This window comes from Prionailurus bengalensis, chromosome B3 (genome assembly GCF_016509475.1).
Source record: "Prionailurus bengalensis isolate Pbe53 chromosome B3, Fcat_Pben_1.1_paternal_pri, whole genome shotgun sequence".
Classification (NCBI taxonomy): Eukaryota; Metazoa; Chordata; class Mammalia; order Carnivora; family Felidae; genus Prionailurus; species Prionailurus bengalensis.
Window position 1 is genome coordinate 81,667,915 of NC_057355.1, and position 24,880 is coordinate 81,692,794.

Below are 24,880 nucleotides of genomic sequence, written 5' to 3' on the forward strand. Positions count from 1 at the left end.
GATGGACATTTGGGCTCTTTCCATACTTTGGCTATTGTTGATAGTGCTGCTATAAACATTTGGGTGCACGCATCCCTTTGAAACCACACACCTGTATCCCATGGATAAATACCTAGTAGTGCAATTGCTGGGTCTAGGGTAGTTCTATTTTTAGTTTTTTGAGGAACCTCCATACTGTTCTCCAGAGTGGCTGCACCAGCTTGCATTCCCACAAAAAATTGCTTTCTTTATATTTGTATCCAGATTATATTCTTTATATTTCTTTATGCTTATATCTAGACTAGTGCAATTATTTAAGAATGCTAATGTAGATCAAGAAGGAAGTTGCAGTTCTAATTTCTTACCTAACTGAAGAGAGACTATTTGATCATCTAGAGAAGAGGAAAAGAGTAGAACTGTAACACTAATTTTTCTTTTACTAGGAATCTAGTTTGATTGTTACTAAGAAAAATGGAACTTGATTTGTGAGACAAAGACACTCTTCAATTTACTGCCTCCATGTGTCTATTCTGTGTATCTCATATTAAAAGACTATGAAGTTTGATAATTAATATAACAAGTAATTATTAATCCTCAATAATAAAACTCTCAACATAGGTTCAAAATATACAAAGGATTAATTTCTTACAAAATATGCATATTTTTATATGGCAAAAAAGAATTGCCATTATATGCCAATTATATCTCAATAATTTAAAAAAATTGCCCATGAGAAATTATACTTTCACTATATTATTACTAAAATCTGGATTACTGAGTATTAGTTATCTATTGCTGCATAACAATTACCATAAACTTGGCAGCTTAAACAACACACATTTATTATCTCATAGTTTCTATGGCTCAAGAATCTGGGTACAAATTAACTGAGTCCTTTGCTTTATGATCTCTCACAAAGCTGCAATCGAGAGATCATCCAGGGCTGGGTTCTCATTTGAAAATTCAACTGGGAAGGATCCACTTCCAATCTCATGTGGCTATTGGCAAAATTCAGTTCCTTGCAGGCTGTTGGACTGAGGGCATCACTTCTTCACTGGCTGTCAGCTCTTCCTTGCCACATGGCCTTGTCAATACGCAGTTCATAACATGGCAGCTTGCTTTGCCAGAGCCAGCCAGGAGGTCTCCTAGAAAGCCAGAAGTTACAATTTTATGTATTGTAATCACAGAAGTGATGTTCTATCCCTGTTGTTATATTTTGTTGGTTAGAACTAATTTACAGGGCCTGGTCACACTTAAGGGAAGGAGATTATAAAAGGGTGTGAACACCAAGAGACAAGGATCATCTTGGACCATCTTAGAGTCTGTTGGAAGAAAAAGATTAATGTGACATATGACATAAGTTACAAAGAGAGAGATGCCTGTTAAGAGATCATTCTCAATTTTCTCTATAATCCAGAAGGAATTGGTGGAAATGGCTTAATAGAATTTCTGGTGAGCTATACAGCATCATGAAATAGTGAGGGTAAACTACTAAGCACATTATTTCTTCTTCCACTACTGTGCTCTTTGTTTAGTGCTTTCACCTATGCTATGAGAGCCCTATATCAGACCCTTGAAAAGCGGCAAATAGTTGCACTTCAGAAAAACATTAGAGAAATATATAATTATATATACATTTCATCAGCAAACAGTGTACTGCAGCAGCAAATGGTATTGATTTTGTTATAGTGGTAACTAGTATCTATTAAAAATGGCATTCTCAACAGTACATTGCCAGCATATTCCCCCACATAAATAGATTTGGATAAATAAAACCATAATTCTTGCACATGACTAGAAATTCGCAAAAGAGATTCAATGTGGCATTAATATAATAAAGTCTTTGACTTGGAGTAATTGATAGAACTTCATCCAATAATCAAAAGAACTCTTTGTATTCCTAATCAACTCAAAATACCAGTTTTTAAACTACTTAGAATAATTATGCCCCAAATGAATGTTTTCTATGCAAAAACATTTGTATCTGTGTTTTAAAGACTAGCAAAGATTGGAAAAGCCTGAGATGGAGGAGATTAGTGATTATCACTTCAATAGTGTTTAGATTGTTGAATTATGGTTCCTAGATGGCCTCTAATAGGATTTAAAGTAAGTTCATTAGCCTGAATTGTGGGTGGTTAGGAAAATCCTATTTTATTTAAGATGCAGCAGAAAATGGACCCAAATACTGCCTGTAAGGTTGGTTGGTATGAATTGGAGCATTTCAAGCAGCTTAAGAGCTGTGTGGAAGGCTGAAGACAAAGAGAAACTTCATATTTTGAAGTTTGCCAGTGTGTCCTGGATCAAATTGATATTATGACTCTTGATGATGGTATTTCCATGTTATTGCTCTAAATCAGAATGTAGATGTATTTTGAGAAATTAGAGTGATTTGGCAGGAGTACTTCACTTTTATAAATGGACTGAACAAATTTCGTGCCTGCAATATTTATAACATATCATGTATAATATCTGTATATATGGTTAATAAACCCTAAGTAGAAAAGGTTAATAAATGAATCGACAAGATTTGGTTATCAGAACATCAAGTAGACTAAGATATTATGTAAGCCACATGATTATAGAGGACATCCTCACATTTTGGCAGCAGTGTACCACAGACAAAAATCTATATTATCTCCTTTTCCCTGAAGAAAATAGAATTTCACATTAGCTGACGTGAAGGTTTGGTATCTTGATGGGGCTCTGCTTTGTCATTGTCCTTGGTATGTTCTCTAAAGTGCACAGGAAAATTCTCTTCTGAATACAGAATGAAGTGAGTTTTTGTCAAAGTTTTGTAGAGACTTAAGTCTTCTAATCTTTAGGATAGACTTGAAGGGTAGTAAGGACTTGGCTGAATGAACACAGGTTTGGTACTTGGAGAAAATGAAATAAAAAAGCAAACGCATGGGAATACTAATGCCCTGGGTATAGCAAGTATTTGCCTGTGTGACAATACTTTTTCTAAATTCTGATTGTGTAGCTTCTATTTCAGGATAGGATCTTCTTTGAAGCTTTAAACAGTAAACAGAGAATATATTCAGCTATAACTTGAGCCCTGTGACCTTTGTCCAAGGATTCAGTTCAATCTCATAAATCAGAAATTCAAATGTCAAATCACCCATGATTTTTTCAGCTTTGAATATTGGCATTTAGAAACCCATCCTGTCTCATTCTAGAGGTGGATTTTTAGGCATTTAGAGCTCTATTCTCAGAAGCCTATCCAGTCTAAGAGTATACATACATTTGCTTTATGCAATTTTAAAAAATAAGAGTGGACAGTTTCTTTGACAACACCTTAGTTTATGTGAGCTAAGGTACTGAAAGGCTAGCAAAGTCTTTGATATCTGGGAAAACTTCCTAGGCCAGGTTTCCTACAGAGAGACCGACTCATTGAGAAGCTATTTACATAAGCAGAAATACTTTATATTTCAGTGTGAAAATTTGTGTTAGATGTAGGTAAGAGACAGTTTCATGTTTCATCATAAGTATAGAGATTTGGAAGCAAATCACGCTGTGGGACAAAGTAGGATCAATTAATAGGGTTGTCATTTACATGTCCATTGATGGGGTGAGGTTTTCCTTTCAGTGAACACTTTGGGCAGGATAAAAGGTTCAGCTGGGGACAATAATCTTAAAAGAAGGCACTAGTTTCTAAGCTTTAGTTGGTATTGTCAACAGAGACAGGAAACTGTCCATAACACCCTCTTCTTCCTTAGTGAGTTGAGCAAAGGAATGAAGCATGTTCTCAGCTGATAGTGTGGCTTACGGACAGAGGATGAAGCTGACTGCCTCTGTGTGGGAATCTGAACGTTCAGTGAGTCCATGGTCACCTGAGGATCTTTTATTTGGGCGGGTGTGTGTGTGTGTAAAATCTAGCAGATATAAATACATGCTTTCTAGAAAATAATACGAAGTCTTACCCTATTTATAGTACACATTCAAAAGAATCCTCTTTTTTTGAACAATATTTATTTATAAATTTCTCTTTGAGTGGTAGACACCAGGATTGTGCCTATGTAGTGTCCAGATGTCCACATGGTGACGTGAATTTAATCCTCAAGATTTTTATCTATTTATACCAGCATCAATTGAGATACCACATACTTAACCAAGCAGATTGTTACCAAGTCTTCTCTTATTCTTGACCTTAAGATCTCTTAAAGATCAGCTTTCCTTCAGCACCTCCTGTGGCTGCTTGTAGGAGGCAAACCCTATGAAGTTCTCTCAGACTGTCTGCCTTCACACAACATTCAACTGTTCTTATTCTGTGGGCCTGATACTACATTGAGTTCTAACTGGTAATGGGGGCATTGATTCTATTGTTCTCACATCCCTTAAACTGATTTCAGGTTCTTATGCTCCCCTTCCCTACTGGGATTCAACAGGAGAGAGGTAGTCAGAGTATATATATCAGGTTCTGTCTTAGGAGCTATAATAGCCACTGATTATTCTAACTTCAAATAACAAAAATCCTAACCAACAGTAGTTAAAGCAATTATCTCACACAACAAGATGACTAGAGATGCATGTCAGGACTGGCATAGCAGCTTAACTATATAGCTAAGAATTCATCTTCTGACATATTTCTACTTAGTTACCTTAGCTGTTGGCTTTTGTCATTGTATCTGTCACCATTATGCTTCTTATGTATACAAGATGACTACCACACTCCAGGTGTCATGTCAATAGTCAAGTTGGGAGAAAGCAGTAGCACCAATTAAGTTCTATTTTTTAAAAAGTAATTTCAATATTTACTTATTTATTTTGATAGGGAGAATGCGAGTAGGGGAATGTCAGAGAGAGAGGGAGACAGAAAACCCCAAGGAGGCTCCTTGTTCTCAGCACAGAGCCTGACACGAGGCTCGAACTCAGGAGCCATGAGATCATGACCTGAGTCAAAATCAAGAGTTGGATGCTTAACCGACTGAGCCACCCAGGCTCCCCCAATTATGATCTATCTTATCAGAAAAGCAAAAGCTTTCTCAGAAGGCAGAAAATTTCCCTTCCATCACATTGTCCAGAAGTATGCCATACATGCCCAGAACTATGTCTAGAATTAGCAAGTGAGACTAGGAAAGTATTTGGATAGTTCAATGTGGCAAAGGAATTGGGGGTTGAGGGAATGTTCTTGGGTTATCCAACCACCAATATCGGGCTTAAGAACTTGTGAATGTTTTAAGTTCTCACTTTTTTTCTATCTTGATTCCCCATAATCCCAGAAATTTTTATATAGTCTTTCTAAGACAGATATTGAGTTGGTTTATTCAATATCCATTTCCAATCATTTTCCCCATTACTGCCCTCTACTCTGTAGGTTAAAGATATGTAAACGCTTCATTTCTCAGCTTCTCTTGCTTTTATGCATGGTCATGTTCTACGCAGTCTCGTGTGTATGTGACTTCTCTTCCCAAATTAAAAACAAAACAAAACAAAAAAACAAAGACTCACTAGAAAAAGCTTTTTATCTTTTCATTTCCCTCTTTTCCTGTGCGGAACATATCCTTGATGCCTGGAAGTGCAGCTACCATCTTGTGACTGTGAGGGGACAAAATAAGGGTAACATGATGATGGAACAAAAAGAATGAATTTGGGTCATTATAACATAGTGGAGTCACTACATCAGACCTGAAGAGACTATCTGTGAACTTTTCATATGAGACTAATATATCCCTACTTATTTAAGACAAGTAGAGTTTTCTGCTACTTGCAGCCAAATGTAATTCTAATTTATATAGGTGAGAAACCATGTGTTTATACCATGTAATTCTGCCAAATGTACTGCCTTTGCCAGAGCTGTCTCCATTCTCCTTAGAGGTCTCAATTTTCAAAATTCAAAAAGCAAAGAAACAATCTCTTTTCTCTAACATGTTTATGTCTCATAAAATGATGGCACATAGTTTATCAAAATGGGGAAGGGCTATATGAGGTACAAGGAATTGCAGGGGGGTCTTGATAGAAATTACAAATATACATGTTACCATAGTTATAAGTACACAGAAACACACCCAAAGTAGGCCAAGGCAGAAAGAGAATTTATTGTATGGCTGTAAGTATATCTCATGGATCTATGAATAGGATGTGTGGCTGAACCTCATTATGGACTAGAACCAGGTACTGGAAAGCTATTATGAATCAGTGCAATTATTCTCCCTTCCCTCTGTGCACACATGATCTCTTATGGTCTGCTTTATTCTTCTCTCTTGGCATTGGCTTTTTCTGCTCCTCTGCGCACAAAGAAGGAATTAGTCACTTTGTTTACAAGTTATAAAAGCTGAACAGATAAAAATGAATATCAACCGAGAAAACATATCACAAAATAAGAAAGTGATAAGCCAAATGGAGCAAAAATGTGAGATTGAGGGAGAAGAAGCAAGGAACTGATTTATTTTCAGAGTTTATTTAATTAAATGTATTTTGTTGGTAATATCTTACCTAATCCTTACAATAATTCTTTGAGATTGCTGTGTGACACTCGTATTAAAGATAAAGAAAAATATGGGAATGCAAGCTGGTGCAGCCACTCTGGAGAACAGTATGGAGGTTCCTCAAAAAACTAAAAATAGAACTACCCTAGACCCAGCAATTGCACTACTAGGTATTTATCCATGGGATACAGGTGTGTGGTTTCGAAGGGACGTGTGCACCCAAATGCTTACAGCGGCACTATCAACAATAGCCAAAGTATGGAAAGAGCCCAAATGTCCATTGATGGATGAATGGATAAAGAAGATGGGGTATATATATACAATGGAGTATTACTCGGCAATCAAAAAGAATGAAATCTTGCCATTTGCAACTATGTGGATGGAACTAGAGGGTATTATGCTAAGTGAAATTAGTCAGAGAAAGACAAATATCATATGACTTCACTCATATGAGGACTTTAAGAGCCAAAACAGATGAATATAAGGGAAGGGAAACAAAAATAATATAAAAACAGGGAGGGAACAAAACAGAAGAGACTCATAAATATGGAGAACAAGCTGAGGGTTGCTGGAGGGGTTGTGGGAGGGGGGATGGGCTAAATGGGTAAGGGGCACCAAGGAATCCACTCCTGAAGCCATTGTTGCACTATATGCTAACTAATTTGGATGTAAATTTAAAAAAAGAAAAAAATTAAAGGTCAAATTAGAAAAAAATAAACTGAATGATCATACAACAAATTCTCTACAGATAAGAAGCAAAAAAAAAAAAAAGACATTAAAATTAACTTTAGAAAATATCATGAGAGTAAACCAACCTACACCCTAAAGGATCCTTTTGCTGGGTCTGGGTTTTTGTATAGGCTTTCTCACTTACGGCCATTTCCTTAGTTCCCATCAGTTTTGGATGTAAGAATTCTTCATTCCTCATACCAAAATAAATCCCACCTTCTCCCTCAAGCCTTGTCTCACTTCCTTCTTGAGCAAAACTTACTTCATTAGACCTGCTTTCTGATTTAGCTAAAGTTTTCCAAGCCCAGCAAAGCACCACACTTGTTTAAAGGAATTGTCAGCAACACAGCAGGAAACATGAACACAGACTGTTACTGTATATCACGCAGGGGGAAGAAAGGTAAAGTTAACAGTGGCAATGTTTAAGTTACCATAGTCTGCGCAGTGAGAAAACCTGGAGTCATTTTCAAGTTTTACCATTTCCTACCTCTTTTCAGTCGGGTCAGATCTCAGTCTGGTTTCTTACCCCTGAAGAGAGGCTACTGCTAGTAAAGAGTCTCCTATCTACCTACTCGAGAATTTCTGTGAGGACCAAATAGATGAGGTCTGTGAAGACATTCACAAACATTTGCTGTGAAATGTTTGTACCTGGCTACGAAATGGTCGTATTAACAAGCTGCGTTCTTGGGCTGAAGAAATTCAAAGGCGGCTAGTCGCTAGGGGGAGGAAGCCGAGCGTTACTACGTGACGTCATCACTCCACGCCGGCCGCGACGGTTTCCGGGCTGCGCTTAAAGCAGCGTTCTGCGCTATGGGGTCTTGGCAGCGTTTGCTCTTGTTTGGTGGGGTGTTGCTTCGGGGTGGCGGTGGGACCAGTGTCCCGCTTGGGCGAAGCCAAGTGTTGGTTTGTCGGCGCCAGGTCCGTGATGCTGCAGGACAGGGGGAAGCGGGGGGGACGGAGATGCTAGGGCGGCAGGGCCGCAGGTGCCCTGGCATAGCCTCTTGCCGACGACCCTCCTCAGACCTTAACGGGGCCCCCACTGACTCGGTGACAGACTGAGATCTCAGTTGGCTGAACGTCCCCACTTTATAAACAGGCCCCAGTAGAACCGGCCGAGGCGAGGCAGGATATGCAACAGATTCCTAAAACATGGATGTGTGGCTTGTACACTGTTTTCTGTGTTGGTTTATTTAGAAAATAGTTTAAGGAGAAGAAAGCTTAACTCTGCACAGAGGCAGTTTATTTACTTTCCGTTTTTTACGTCTGCATATCCTGGCAGGTAAATTTCAACTTGAACAGTATATTTTTACCTTTGTGATCAATATCAATAGGTAGGACGAAAAACCGAACTAATGGAAATTAGAATTAGCCTAGAAAAGAAACCCCTCTTACAAACTCCAAATTTGTACTTTAACAGCGTGATAATGGAGATGGCTCATTTTAAAACTTTTTTTAATTTTTATTTTTTTTAAGTTATCTGGCGGTGACAGTGAGACCCTAAAACAAAGAAGATCACAAATCCTGTCCCGAGGACTTCCAAAGCAGAAACCAATACAAGGTGTAAATCAAGTTATAGTTGTGGCTTCTGGAAAAGGTGGAGTTGGAAAATCTACTACAGCAGGTATTGTAGGATATTCTGATTTCGATTAGGAATTTATGCCAACTGGCAACCAAACAGCATTAAAATTCCAGTTTTGATTTTTAAAGAGTTATTTGTTTAATTCCTAATAGCTGATTCCCTAGTACCAGGAGTTGGTAGTGATTAGGACCTTAGATTTGCATTTAGAAAAAACTAGGTACATAGCCACGTGTTTGACTTCTTGATTGAGGAAAACTTGGTCCAGTTGCCCACGAGATTGCCCAGATATTCAGTGTCAAATGGCAATGCTGATAATCTTTTTCATAGTGTAGCTATGTAAATTAAATAAGCTAACCACTTAGCCCAGTGTCTTCTAAGTAGTAAATGCTCAGTATTCGGTTGATGTTACTATTTTTTAAACATTTGGTAACTTTAATACAAATTATTTCTATTCTTTGATATTCTTTTCTGGTCTATCAATGTACATATAGCTGCACAGTTGCAATGATAATTTCTACATTATTGTGTCCATTTTTCATTTAACATAATATTATAAAATCACCATTGATCTAATATTTGAAAATGCTTGGAAAGGTTTAACATTGTTTCAGTTATTTAAAATGTCACCTAATCTTTATATCTTTTACATTAATAATCTTGGAACAGAGAATTTGTTTTTGGTGGCTCTTTTTATTTGTAGATTTCATCACGACTGAAGTGCTGCTTTCAGAATCCATAGGAGAAATGCCACCAGAAATAAGAGTTACCATCCACGACTAATAGCCAGATATTCCCAAAGTTTTTCAAAAGAAATTTTTTATTGCTAAAAAGATTATTCCAGTGAAATGTAAAAGGGTAAAGACTTCCCTCCTTCCAAACCTGCACAACAGAGGTGACTTGTATTATTAATTTGTAGTCATAAAACACTCTTTATCTTATTTTTCCTTATACTTAATTTTCAGTCATTTCAGTGGGAATGGCTGCTAGTTCAGGTTTTATCCCACTGTCTTTTTGCAGATGATTTTTTTTTTTTCTTTTCTCTCTCTCTCTCTCTCTCTTTTTTTTAGAGGAGAGAAGAGAGACTGCCTGTGCATGTGCCTGCAAGAGCGGGGGAGGGGCAGAGGGAGAGAGAATCTTAAGCAGGCTCCTGGCCCAGCTCAGAGCCAGCTTTGGGCTCCATCTTATGACTGTGAGATCCTGACCCGAGCCAAAATCAAGAGTCAGATGCCTAACTGACTCAGCCATCTAGGAGCCCCATTTGTTGCAGATGATATTTAGAAAATGACTGTCCTCATTATAGTTTATTTGTTGATTTTGGTATAGCCCTAGACTGGCAAGATCCTTGAAGTCATTTTTTTTTTCAGACTATTGAACTTAAAGTTGGGGGACATTTGTACCTTAAAATCCTTCAGTTCCATTGAAATCAATGACATTTTTGAAATAAGGGCTAGTACAGAGTTCTGCGACTATCACTAGAGATCTTGTCTTCACTTGAAAGCATATTTAGTAATTACCCAGTATAGCAGTTTTATAGTTTTTCAACCAGGTACAAATCCAACTAGATAGTGTTATTAGTTCAATTTTTTCTCATTTTTACCTGAAGTTAATTGTGGAAGAGTTTTTCAGATATTTTGAAGAAACTAAAATTTACCAAGTGTTATAGTAATAAGAGGCCTCTAATATATTACTATTTGATAGATACTGTATTATTATTAAAATGATTAGTGATGTTCGTAATTAATGCTATAAGCTACACATTTTTACCTTCTTTTCTAAGGGCCTATAATCCATCTATTTAATGTTTCATTTTTAAAATATAGAAGCTTTTAGACTTTGGTTCTAGCATCCATCTCTTCTTGTTTTTTGAAAATTTAGAGTACATTTATTTGATTTCAGTGATGTGAATCCTTTTGCATCTCTGTGATTAAAGGTGGCAAATATTTTCATGATAATATCTTTAAGTTTTTTTGAGTTTTATACAATATAATTTGTTGGGTCTTTAGGTTAGTACTTAGCACATAGTTTTGTTTTTGGTTAGCAGATCATCTGTTGCCATGGAATGTGACAGCATTTTATGTTTCTTAAGTTGGCTCCACATCCATTGTGGAGCCCAGCATGGGGCTTGAATTCACAACTGTGAGATCAAGACCTGAGCTAAGGTCAAGAGTTGAACGCTTTACCAACTGAGCCACCTGGGGCACCCCTGTCACAGCATTTAAATAGGAAAATAAATGAGAAAATATACAGTTGTGACACATAGTAGTGTTTCAGTGAATGCCCCTTCCTTGATTTTTTTGTTATGTTAGCATTATATCATTCCTCCCAGAGAGCTGGCCTTTACTTTTTCCTAACAGCTCTATCTACATACATAAACCTTAGAAATAAGTTGTTTCTGTTTAACTCTGTTGGTATTATATTTCTTTCCCTTATATATATTTATTCTTGTCCCAAACTATCTCAAAATTCTTCCCATTTGAAAATGTATGCCCGAGATATTTTTGATTACAATGATGACATATGATGAATACAAACATTCTTTGTGATTCCATTGTATGAATGTGAGAAGACCCTAACACTAGATGAATCACTCTCTAAAACTTTCTGCTTAATAGTTTATGTTTAACGTATGATGTACTTGAAATTCAGAATTATTTGGTAATTTATAAAAATTAGTCAAGTGTCATGGCCTAGTCTAACTATTTCGTATCAGTTTTTCATTTAATTCTCATAATGGTTATGACATAGGAATTATCCTCATTTTATACAGGAGGAAATAGATTTAGGGGTAAAATATCCTACTCCAGGTTATGTAATAGAAGATGGTAGAACTAGGATTTGAACCAGGTCTGCCTTGAAAATTTATGCTCTTAGCTACTTTAAGGAAACCATCTCAGCATGATTTATAACATTGTTCTGTTAAGGAAATGTGATTCACAGTATGAGAGTCTGTTTATTTATCAGTCTTGGAACTGTTTTACCTTCAGACCTCTCTTCATCTCAGATGTAGCATCTCTCTATTGCTGGGCTAAAAGTAGCTTTGAGACTATTTTCCTTCTTTATGTTTTGGGATTCACTAGCAGTAGGCAGTTTTGGGAACATGTTTTACTGCCTTACCTTTGACCTTCTTCCCTTTCCTCTGCAAAATGAGCTAGCCTTTTATATAGGGGTATTTGTGAGTTAGGTATTTAGAATTGCTGCATTACCAGCATTTATTTTTCAAAGGCAGTAAGATCATATACATTTTTATTAAAAGGTAGATACTTTTTCTGCACAATGTTTTTGAAAATAATTGAACTCTATGTACCATTAACATTTTTTTTTTATATAACATTTATATATTTTTGGGAGTCAGAGCATGAGCAGGAGAGGGGCAAAGAGAGAGGAAGACAGGCCTCAGGCTCTCAGCCGTCAGCACAGAGTCTGACGCGGGGCTGGAACTCACAAACCATGAGATCATGACTTAGGCTGAAGTCGGATGTTTAACCAACTGAGCTACCCAGGCGCCCCAAGATTGTTTTTTTAAAAAACTAAGTAGATTATTTAAATTATCACATTATAAAAATGGATTATTTAAAATATTAATTTTAGGGCAGGCATCTATTGCTGTTGGAATATTACTGTCTCTGTCTTGTTTTTACTTTCTGTATTCTTTCTTTGTCTTTGTTTTATACCAGTGTGGGAGATACATTAAAAAATTCTCATGTTTTGGTTATTACATTGAAAATATTAAAAGGCAAACTGAATTTTAGTAGAAGGAACATTACTAAATTTAATTACTTTTTTGTTTCTTACAGTGAACCTTGCACTTGCACTAGCAGCGAATGATTCGGTAGGTGTTTATTATTATGAATATTAATTGATTAAAATGCTTTTTAGGGAAATGATAAAGAATGTACTGGTATTTTTCATTTACTCTGTCAGAGGCTGTGTAGTGTAGCTGTAGTCACTTGTATTTCTTTAAGGAACTAAAAAGTCTGCCATAAGTACTGATAACATTTAATGATAATGAAAATGAAAGGGGTCAAGGAATTTAGGCAGCCTCTAGAAGGTAGAAAAGGCAAGTTTATGGATGCTTTCTTAGAGCTTCCAAAACATATGTAACTCTGTCAACGCCTTAATTTTAGCTCATTGAAATCCATTTTGGACTTACGTGATAATTTCTCACAGTAGAAGTAGGAAATAAATATGGACAGGAAGTCAGTTTTCTTAGTTCTTAAATTTCCAAAGATGTCTTTATTTTGCCTTTGTATTTGATAGTTTGACTAGATGTAGACTTCCAGGTTCAAAATAATTGCATCTCTGAACCTTGTAAACAACATTCCTTTTTCTTCTCACATGTTAATAAAATGTCTGATGCTAATAGGATTCATATTGCTTTGTAATAACCTGTGTTTTTCCCCTCAAAGCTTTTAGGGTTTTCTTTATGTATTTTAAGTTTAGAAATGTCATAAATATGTGTCCAGTTTTTGGCTTTAAAATTTTTTGCCTGCTTGGAAGTTAGCCAAGCAGTATCAAGGTTTGAGTCTTTTTCAGCTTAGGGAAATTTCTTCCTTGATCACTTCATTTTTTTATTATTTTTTAAAATGTTTGTTTATCTTAGAGAGAGAGACAGAATGCGAGCAGGGGGAAGGGCAGAGAGAGAGGGAGACACAGAATCCGAAGCAGGCTCCAGGTTCTGAGCTGTCCTCACAGAGCCCAACGTTGGGCTCAAACTCATGAGCTGTGAGATCATGACCTGAGCTGAGCACTTAACCAACTGAGCCACCCAGGTGCCTCTTCCTTGTTTACTTTCAGTGGTGTGTTTGTTCTCTCTCCAGGTACCTATTGGATAGGTATTAACTCTTTATGCTTGTTAATTTGTCTTTCATATTCTCCATTTCTTTGTCTTTTGTTTGCTATATGTTTTGGAAGATATCTTAGACTATTTTCCACACTGCTTTGTTGGGTTTTAGTTGTTATTTAGCCATTCTGAGTTTTATTTTTAAATTCAGAAATTGTATTTTTTCCAGTTTTCCAAAACTCTTTCATATTTTACACATACCAGAAAAACAATGGCTGTATCATTCATTTGAATCTCTCTGAGGATGCTAATTAGAACTAATAAAAAAGTGTTCCTTTTAGTGATCTGTATTTACTTAGCTTGGTGGTTCTTATAATGTGGTGCTCAGACCAGTAGAATCAGCACTACCTGAGAAATTGTTAGACATACAAAATCTTGAGCCGAACCGAAATCTGAATTAGAAACCATGAGGGTGGAGTCCCACAATCTGTGTGTGTGTGTGTGTGTGTGTGTGTGTATTTCCATACATTGTATTTTTAAATTTAATTTTTTATTGAAGTATATTTGACACAATGTTATATTAGCTGGAATCTGTGTTTTAACCAGCCATCTATATGATTTTGAGGCATGCTCATCTTTGAGAATCCTGGATCTAGAGTTTGTGAAAACTCTTACCTCCTAATGTCACCCTCTTTGTTTTCTTTTTTCTTTTTAAAATGTTTTATTTATTTTTGAGAGAGCACAGGCTGGGGGAGGGGCAGAGAGAAAAGAGGACAGAGGATTTGAAGCAGGCTTTGCGCTGACAGCAGTAAGCCTGATATGGGACTTGAACTCAGCAACCATGAGATCATGACCTTAGCTGAAGTCAGATGCTCAACCAACTGAGCCACCAGGGTGATCTCTATTTACTTAGCTTGGTGGTTCTTTTTGTTTTCTAGTGTGGTTATGTTTTTTTATTTAGTTTTAAACTATTTTTTCTCTTGTTGTATCAGTGGGAATTTGAAGAGTTTAGGTAACCATATTGAAGTAAGAACCAGTAATAAATTTTTAAAAATAATTTTTATTAGGGCACTGAGTTACCCTGAAGAAGAGCCCTCATCTTGCTTAAAGAAGGGAGGAAACAGGGAAGATTCAGTGGTTGGGAAGGTAGATAAATTTGTAGGTGTGGGGATCTTTTAATTTGGTTATCATTTTAGCCAAAGCTTTGAGTCTTAAGTCAGTGTGACGCAATAATGGAATAAGAGAGCAAATGATGAAAAGAATAGTTAAAGAAGGGTTGGTTCCTTCATGTTAAATATTTTCAGTCTTGATGAGATGGTAGCTCAGAAAGTTTTTTTTTTTTTTTTCCTTCTGTTTTTTTGTGGTTTTTCTTTTCTTCTTTCAGGGAGCAAGGATGAGGGCAGATCCATCTTTAATGCTTTATATGTATGATAGGGAAATGGCAACAAGAAAGGAAAAGCAATAATACTTTACCTGGCTCATTTTTTCAGAAGTCTTTAGTATCCTCAAGTGTTTTTTAAAAAAAAATTTTTTTTTCAACGTTTATTTATTTATTTATTTATTTTTGGGACAGAGAGAGACAGAGCATGAACGGGGGAGGGGCAGAGAGAGAGGGAGACACAGAATCGGAAACAGGCTCCAGGCTCTGAGCCATCAGCCCAGAGCCTGACGCGGGGCTCGAACTCACAGACCGCAAGATCGTGACCTGGCTGAAGTCGGACGCTTAACCGACTGCGCCACCCAGGCGCCCCTATCCTCAAGTGTTTTTAAACATGTTTGTAAAATCTTCCTTTCGTTGTCTGTGATCCTGATGAAGGTGTTTTTTTGTTTTTCATTTCTTGATTTTTTTTTTTTTTTTTTTTAGCAAAGTTACTATTTTTGATTAGAGTCTAGCATGTTTGTGACCTGCCAGAGTGACCTGCCAGAGGGCAGCCTGCATATAGAAAAGAAAAGTTGTATCTGTTCTATATGATGTAAATGCATCTGGCATAGTTTTTATTTTATTTTATTTTATTATTTTTTTATATGAAATTTATTGTCAAATTGGTTTCCATACAACACCCAGTGCTCATCCCAACAGGTGCCCTCCTCAATACCCCTCACCCATTCTCCCCTCCCTCCCACCCCACATCAACCCTCAGTTTGTTCTCAGTTTTTAAGAGTCTTTATGTTTTGGCTCCCTCCCTCTCTAACCTTTTTTTTTTTTTCCCCTCTCCCATGGTCTTCTGTTAAGTTTCTTAGGAATACTACGTGGCAATGGCATAGTTTTGTACTCTGTATTTCCCAACTTAAGATTTTATTTTATTTTACTTTATTTTATGTATTTAAAGTTTATTTATTTTGAGAGAGAGAGAAAGAGAGCACACATTTGGGCTGTGTGCTCACGTACCAGCAGGAGAGGGAAAGAGAGAGAGGGAGAGAGAGAATCCCAAGCATGCTCTGCACTGTCAGTGCAGAGCCCAACGTGGGGCTCAAACTCTTGAACCATGATATCATGGCCTGAACTGAAGTCAAAAGTTGGATGCTTAACTGACTGAGCACCTAGGCACCCTCCAACTTAATATTTTATTGATATTAAAATACTACAAAATATTGTTTGGAGGACATGTTTGGTCCTTAGGGGAAACCCAAGTTTCCTCTCAGCTCTTCTATTTGCCTGGGTTGATATAGATGGTCAGGGTATATCACTTTATGGGGTTAAAAACTCCATTAAGGATGGTGTTTTTAGAGCCTCTCTAATGATTCATTTTCATGGAGTGTTAATTTGGTGGAGCTTGTCCACAGAGTTGTATTGTATTGTAGTGTTTTTAAAAGGGGTCTCTGATTTGCTTTTCTGTAGGCCAACTTTGTTCAAGACCTTGGTTGGTCTTTCTTTCTTTCTTTCTTTCTTTCTTTCTTTCTTTCTTTCTTTCTTTCTAATGTGTATTTATTTTGAGAGGGGGTGGGGGAGGGTATGAGCGGGGGAGGGGCAGAGAGAGAGGGAGACAGAGAATCCTAAGCAGGCTGTGCTGTCAGCACAGAGCCCTGTGCAGGGCTCAAACTCTTGAACCATGAGATCATGGCCTGAGCCAAAATCAAGAGTCATCTTAACTGACTGAGCTCCCCAGGCACCCCTCTTACTTCCTTTCTTTTCCATGGGTTGGTGCTTACCTTTTTTCAGCATTGGAGTGGGAAGATCCAGGAAAGGGAGACAGGGCCAGGAAGCTGTTCATTTTACTTTTCATGTTGACTTTAATCTCTAAACTGGATTTTGTAAACACTGGGGGTGTGTGTAAGATAGTCCATTGGGATGTGGGAGGGAAATTTTTCTTTTCCATTTGTATTAAATTTTATCTTATCTTTTTAAAAAAATTTTTTTTTTAATGTTTATTTATTTTTGAGAGAGACAGAGACAGAATGCGAGTGGGTTAGGGTCAGAGAGAGAGGGAGACACAGAATCTGAAGCAGGCTCCAGGCTCTGAGCTGTCAGCACAGAGCCCGACGCCGGGCTTGAACTCACGAGCTGTGAGATCATGACCCGAGGCGAAGTTGGATGCTCAACCGACTGAGCCACCAGGCGCCCCAATTTTATGTTATCTTTTAAAATTTGTTTTTTTGGTATTTTTTGGAATTTATACTATATTAGTATATATAGTGTATACAGTAGCTCTAATGTAATTTATAAACAAATATATTAACATATATTAGGGATGTATGCTCAAACATTTTTTTACTTATTGGAGTTCATGATCAGAAAAGTTCAGATGTCACTAGCTTCGGCAAAAGAAATTTCTGGGTTGGGTTATGGACCCAGTTTAAAAGAAGACTACTTTGTAGATTGAAGTAAAGGCCTTCCAGGAATAGGGTATGGATTTTCCCTTTTCCTAGTCTTTGGTACTTACCTTTGGGAATGTAGAAGGTAGTATTGCAGGGCAGAGTTTGGGATCATGTGTGCCATGTGTCTAAATATTGCCTCCAGTGGTTTTTTGGAGCTGGCTCATGCTAGTTTGAGAGTGCTGATTGTTAAATTTTCAGGAATTTGGGAACTAGTTGATATCCTGTTGTTACCATGCAGTAGGCCACAGTGAGAGTATTTAAACCATGGAAATCAACAAATATTGAAAATCAGACACTGCATCCCGCCCCACCCTGAACCAGTTGTTAAACATTTACTGGCACACCACTGATCATACGTATAGACTATCATATTTTTTTATTTTTCCTCTCTCTATCTTAACCATATTATGGATATCATTTTTCTACAATATAACTTAATAAACAGTGAGAAGAGCACTCCTGGGAGAAGGAAACATAAAGACTACCAGAAGCCATTGATAAGCTCTGTGAGATTCCTAAGTCAATTCAGTTCATTTTAGTCCAAATAACATTTGAGTACCTGTAACACTCATTGCCAGACACCCTGGGAATATAAAGAAAAATAAATGGGTTGGGGGAGTTCACAGCCAGCCAAGGCTACATTCATGAAACAGTGTTGTGTGTGTGTGTGTGTGTGTGTGTGTGTGTGTGTACTTATATAATTTGTACATATTTCTATGTATCTGTGTGTGTGTATTTTGGTGGTATATAGATGAATTAGGTTCAATAATAGTTTCTTCTGTGAGTGAGAGAGTGTTAATTAAGATAACAGTTAAGGTTTTATTGTGCGTCATAACAGTAGACGCATTGTGTATCTTAAAGGTTTTATAATCTAGTGAAGACAAAAGGAGGATGAATGTCTTAAAATCATGAGCTGTATTCAAGGTCAAATATAGTAGTGTATCCATCCAGGATGAGTAGCTTTTATTTCAGAGAAAAGCAACTTTTTTTTTTTCATAGAGCATTTTCATGAAGATAATTGTATTTGGTTCTCACAGAAATGTGTAATGCAGTGCCATAGTATTTATCAGTTTTACAGTCTTTATTGATTCTGTCTGATCCTTGCCACATTTCATCAGCCAGCAAATATCTTTATTTCTCTCTCTGCAATATTTTTTTAAGATGTATTTTTCTGTTGCCACCATTTCTACTCTAAGGCTCACATTACTATTTGGCTCATTTATTCATTTATACTTGAAACAGTTATTGAGTGCCTACTACATCCCAAGAACTTTGTTTGGAGGATACAGAAGTGAATGAGACACACAGTCCATGCCTTTGAGGAACTCATACACTAGCAGACCACTGCAGTGATCAAATACATTACCTACTCATGTTCAAATCCATTCAGACATAATACCTGATTACTCTTACTAAAGCACTATTGGAATTACATCACTCCCCTGCTCAGCGTCACTGTTGAATGCCTTTATTGGTATTCAAGATCCTCAGTGATACGGCTTTCATCTTTCTTTGTGGGTTTGTCTTCAGCTCTCCTAAATGGTCCTTGTGTTGTAGCGCTACCCAATCTGGGTTGCTTGAAGTTGCCAATTTGGGCTTGGATATACTATGTTCTTGCTCTCTTACAGCCTTTCTTGTACCTTACTGCTGGAGTGTCCTCTTTACCTTTTTTCAGCTTTACGTGCCCTATCTTCCAGGCTGCCATTTATGGCTATGCTGGTTATATCCTGCATAAGGGTGCTTGTCAGGGAGGTTGTGTGATGACAGAAATCCAAACTATCCTTTTCTTGTGTAACTGGAGGTTGCAGTATTTTTTGTTTTGTTTATTTATTATTTTTTAAGTAAGCTCTAGGCCCAATGTGGGGCTTGAACGCACGACCCCCAGTATCAAGAGTCATATAATGTACCTACTTAGCCAGCCAGGCACCCCTGCAAGCTGCATTCTAATTCACACAGAGGCACTGTATGAGCCAGCTTTGCCCTCAGGGGCAGCTTAATGAAGTGCTCCCTGAATTCCTTTCTTTTTCCGTATTGGGAAATCCAGTAGCACTATTTATTATTATTATTGTTGTAATGAAGTGCTCCCTGAATTCCTCTCTTTTTCTGTATTGGGAAATCCAGTAGCACTATTTATTATTATTATTGTTGTAATGAAGTGCTCCCTGAATTCCTCTCTTTTTCTGTATTGGGAAATCCAGTAGCACTATTTATTATTATTGTTGTTGTTGTTGTTGTTGTTGTTATTATTATTATTATTATGTCCATGCAACCATTCTGATAATTTTTATAATAACAAATGATATTACTAGCATTTATTGAGTGCTTATTATATGTCAAGCACTATTCCTCCTGACATGGTTCTTAACTCACTTATGTTTCATAGCAACCATATGGGAATAGGTACTATTATCATCCCTGTTACAGATAAGGAAGCAGAAGTACCTGGAGGCTATGTTGCCTAGGGTCACTCAGGAAGTAAATAGCAGAGCCAAGATTTGAATGCCAACCTAGATCCTGTGCTCTTAACTTCCTTGCTCAATTCCTATCTTAGCTAGATTCTTATGAATGATGACTGTGTTGTCTTTATCCTTGGCTACCCCTTAGCAGCTAGCACAGTGCTTTATGACTTAGGAAATACACAATAAATGTTTGCCACATGGATGAATTGAGTACATAGAATGGTTTTACAGTATATTAAGTACAAAGTCTTGTTTAGTTTTCTTTGTTTTTTTGAGAAGTGGTGTGGGATGAGAGGACTTTTTGTGGCTTAGTAGGCTATACACTGTTCTGTTCCTGCTTCTTTAAAGCTTGTGCATTCCATGATTCTGCTTAACCCTCTTCTCATTTTGTACTCTTTATCTGCTAATCTCATTTCTCCCTCTGCTGCATTACTACCCATGTGTCTTTGATTCCAAATGTATCACCAGCCCAGATTTCTTTGCTGGGTACCAGACCTGCCATTCTAGTTGTCTCTGAAGACATCCACTTGAATGTTTGACAGACATTCAAGCTCAGCATGTATAAAACCAAACTCTTTTCCTATAACCATCTTTGTCCTGTGGGGTCTTTAGTCACCTGTTCCTGCTTCTTCTACCCATTAAAGTTCTCTAGACTATGTCCTCTCATTTTAGTCCTTAATTCACTGCCTTATTCAGACTCTTACTATGTTATCTTCTGTGAGGTGATCCCTGCTCTTTATTTTCTCTGCTATGATGTTTTGAGGAAAGAATTAACACTTTCCATATTATTTTAAAAGAGTTTGTTTATTTATCTCCTATGCTAGTCTGTGAACCTTTTAGGGGCAATGATTTTGGTCTTACTTTTTTTTTAAATCCTCAGTGCCTAGTTCAGTGATGGTGTATGGTAGGTTCTTGGTAAATGTTGGTAATAACAGTGGAACATTAAGTGAAGAATGATTGTGAATTTATATACACACATACATGTATATTTCATTTCTGTGGCAAATTCTAAGCGTTGGATAAGTTGTTTATAATTTGGCCATTAAAGGCTAAATGATGTCTTTTTTTCTTCTACTTAATTTTATGTATTTATTTATTTAAAAAGTTTACATCCAAATTAGTTAGCATATAGTGCAACAATGATTTCAAGAGTAGATTCCTTAGTGCCCCTTACCCATTTAGCCCATCCCCCCTCCTACAACCCCTCCAGTAACCCTCTGTTCTCCATATTTAAGAGTCTCTTATGGGGCGCCTGGGTGGCTCAGTTGGTTAAGCGTGCGACTTCGGCTCAGGTCATGATCTCGCCGTCCGTGGGTTCGAGTCCTGCGTCGGGCTCTGTGCTGACAGCTCAGAGCCTGGAGCCTGTTTCAGATTCTGTGTCTCCCTCTTTCTGTGACCCTCCCCTGTCATGCTCTCTCTCTGTGTCAAAAATAAATAAATGTTGGGGCGCCTGGGTGGCGCAGTCGGTTAAGCGTCCGACTTCAGCCAGGTCACGATCTCGCGGTCCGTGAGTTCGAGCCCCGCGTCAGGCTCTGGGCTGATGGCTCAGACCCTAGAGCCTGTTTCTGATTCTGTGTCTCCCTCTCTCTCTGCCCCTCCCCCGTTCATGCTCTGTCTCTCTCTGTCCCAAAAATAAATAAAAAACGTTGAAAAAAAAAGATGTAAAAAAAAAAAATAAATAAATGTTAAAAAAAAAATAAAAAAAAAAGAGTCTCTTATGTTTTGTCCCCCTCCCTGTTTTTATATTATTTTTGCTTCCCTTCCCTTGTGTTCATCTGTTCTCTGTCCTAAAAGTCCTCATATGAGTGAAGTCATGTGATATTTGTCTTTCTCTGACTAATTTCACTTAGCATAATACCCTCTAGTTCCATCCATGTAGTTGCAAATGGCAAGATTTCATTCTTTTTGATTGCTGAGTAATACTCCATTGTATGTATGTGTATATATATATATATATATATATATATATACACACACATATACATATATACACCCCATCTTCTTTATCCATTCATCCATCAATGGACATTTGGGATCTTTCCATACTTTGGCTATTGTTGATAGTACTCCTATAAACATGGGGGTGCATGTGTCCCTTCGAAACAGCACACCTGTGTCCTTTGGATAAATACCTAGTAGTGCAATTGCTGGGTCGTAGGGTAGTTCTATTTTTAGTTTTTTGAAGAACCTCCATACTGTTTTCCAGAGTGGCTGCACCAGCTTGCATTCCCATAAATGATGCCTTTTTTTCCCTGAGCACATGAAATAATTAAAACTTAAATGGGTTAATATATGTGGAGAGCTTAGCACACTGGCTGATACATAGTAAGTTCTAAGTCACTTTTTAGTATGGATAGCTAAATAAAAGTCTGTAAGTAATATTTCAAAATAAAAGTTAATACACATTTTATTTATTTGACTATTTTTGTAAACTTTTTGCTTAATTTCCATTGCTAGAATGAATCATTAGAATTTTAATTGGACTTACACATGGAAAATGAAGCAGTATTATCTTCAAAGAGTTGTGGTTTTTTTTCATATCTCAAAATATTTTTTTCCCATGATCACATAATGTCTTTACACTTATTCTTTCTTTTAAATTATTTTATTTACATTTATTTATTTTTGAGAGACAGAGTGAGACAAAGTGAGAGTGGGGGAGGGGCAGAGAGAGAGGGAGGCACAGGATTGGAAGCAGGCTCCAGGCTCTAAGCTGTCAGCACAGAGCCTGATGCGGGGCTCGAACCCACAGACTTTGAGATCATGACCTGAGCTGAAGTCGGATGCTGAACCGACTGAGCCACCCAGGCACCCCTACACTTATTCTTTCCAGACATCCTTCTCCTTTTCACAAATTATCATGAGTGTTTCTTTAAATGGAATTAAGATTTTCTTAAGCCTTTGAAGTTCTGTGCTCATGTTAGGGAAAATTAGGAGGTTTTTGTTCACGATTGAAGTTTCGGATTTTAGAATTTTCAGTGATCTTGGAACATATTATGTACCACCACTTAAGGCACTGATTTTCTTCATTAATAGTTATATGTATAGTAGTTACTAGTCTAGCTTGTTGATGTCAGACAAAACAGGGCTTGATTCTGGCTTTGCCTCTTGGAAACTGTGGGACTTTTGCCTGTACCTACCTCTTTTTTTTTTTTTAATGTTCATTTATTTTGAGAGAGAGAGAGAAGCAGTGCAAGCATGGGAGGGGCAGGGAGAGAGGGAGAGAGAGAATCCCAAGCAGGTTCTGCACTGTCAGCACAGAGCCCAACGTGGGGCTTGATCTCATGAGCTGTGAGATCATGTCCTGAGTCGAAATGAAGAGTTGGACACTTAACTGACTGAGCCACCCCGGTGCCCACCTATACCTACCTCTTAGGGTTGTAAGTATTAAAGGAGATGATGTTTATAAAGCACTAAGCACAGAGCCTGGCACACAATAAATGCTGATGTGAGCTATTCTTATTAGCTGTTATAACATTCCACATGCCAGCCCAAACATATTATTATAATCTGGAATATTAGTTATGGTGTGAATTTGGGTTAAATATGGTTGAGACTGTTTTTCATAATTACATATGTGGAATCCTGATGTATACTACTTAGTGCAAGTTCATAAGGTTGTGGCTCATCTTTTTTTTTTTTTTTAATTTTTTTAAATGTTTACTTATTTTTGAGAGAGACAGAGACAGTATGCAAGTGGGTTGTGGCACAGAGAGAGGGAGGCACAGAATCTGAAGCAGGCTCCAGGCTCCGAGCTGTCAGTACAGAGCCTGATGCAGGGCTTGAACTCACGAGCTATGAGATCATGACCTGAGCCAAAGTCAGACACTCAACTGACTGATACCCAGGCGCCCCATGGCTCATCTTTTTTTTAATGCTAGTGTTGCACTATATTAAGTTGACTTGTTATTAATGTCTTTTTTTTAAACGGTAATTTTGTTGTATATGCAATAGATAAGTTTCTTATAAAAATATTTTGTCTCAATATTATGGTTAGCTATTTTGGAGGAAGGGTACACTATTAGTGTTTAAAGTATAATTATTTTAAAGGTAGAGGGAAACTGGGGCAAGAGATCCAGAAGGAACAATTGCAAAATGATTATTTTTTGCTTGTTTTTGTTCTTCAATTCAATGGTAATTCTTGTGGATAGATGTGTTTTATAAGTGCATTTAAATTCATGAATTTTGACATTTACCAAAAAGAAAGAGACTCAGAAAATATATTTGCAATTAGAGCAAAAAGCTTTACTAAAAGTAAGAATTTCTTTCAGGATGGGAAATGGAAATATTCATAATAATTGATGACTTTTCTTGCAAATATTTGATAATTATAGCTACACATATTCATACATACATGAATGGGGGATTATAACTTTGTAATCATTGAAAAGAATGAATAGATTTCTGATGAATTTTTCTTATTCCTTCATATATAGGTTTGTTTATTCACTTATCAACCATTTATTGAAGGCCCGTCGTTTCCTAGGGGCTGTGCTTAGCATGGGGATGCAGAATTGAAAAAGCCCTGCCTCTGTCCTCATCTTAGTTAATTTGCTGCCCGAGTGACTGGGAGAATGTCATTTCCATTCGGAGCAGGGATCACTGTATGACTTGCTGATTCTTGTCTCCAGTCTTCTTCCTTTCTCACTTACCACAGATGGCTTTTCCCACTCTCAAGCCTTCAATCCCATTTTATTTTACTCCTAGCATGTGGTCTTGCCTCCTAATCCACATGAATAATGGACTTTCCATTGGTAACGTACTTAATATTTTCTTCCTCTGTCGAGTGTATCTTTATACAGTCATATGATCTCTTGTCTCTTCCTGCCTCAGAGAAAGAGATATCAGACCTCATACCTCTATCTGGACTCTTTGTCCTTCATTTCCTGCCTTTTCTAGCAGTTTGATTCATAAATTCCTTTTGGTTATCTTTAGTTTCTGTTTGCTAATTCCTTCCTCTTGGTCTATAGATCTGCTCATGTTACTCATACACACTGAAAAATATAAATGTGTATATTTGTTGGGTGAGTGAATAAAACAGCATATCTTCTTTACCTGTTTCCCCCAAGCTTCTGCCTTCTGTTACATTCCCATTACAGCCATACTCATACTG

At 37.3% G+C, this 24,880-nt stretch overlaps 1 protein-coding gene and 1 long non-coding RNA gene across 2 annotated transcripts in view; one reads left to right on the forward strand and one right to left on the reverse strand.

Annotated features, from left to right (window-relative positions):
• Positions 1 to 796: 796 nt before the first annotated feature.
• LOC122467748 lies at positions 797 to 7,882 on the reverse strand. Its single transcript, XR_006293054.1, has 2 exons — positions 7,621 to 7,882; positions 797 to 1,124 (listed from the first exon to the last, which is right to left on the reverse strand). It is a non-coding gene; the product is annotated as an uncharacterized LOC122467748 (long non-coding RNA).
• Positions 7,883 to 7,890: 8 nt separating this feature from the next.
• Positions 7,891 to 24,880, forward strand: part of NUBPL (nucleotide binding protein like) — a 226,356-nt gene continuing 209,366 nt past the window's right edge. Inside the window, exons 1-3 of the mRNA XM_043554347.1 lie at positions 7,891 to 8,051; positions 8,607 to 8,754; positions 12,507 to 12,541. Coding sequence (XP_043410282.1) covers positions 7,944 to 8,051; positions 8,607 to 8,754; positions 12,507 to 12,541 — 291 coding nt within the window. The 5' untranslated portion in view covers positions 7,891 to 7,943. The remainder of the gene's footprint in view (positions 8,052 to 8,606; positions 8,755 to 12,506; positions 12,542 to 24,880) is intronic.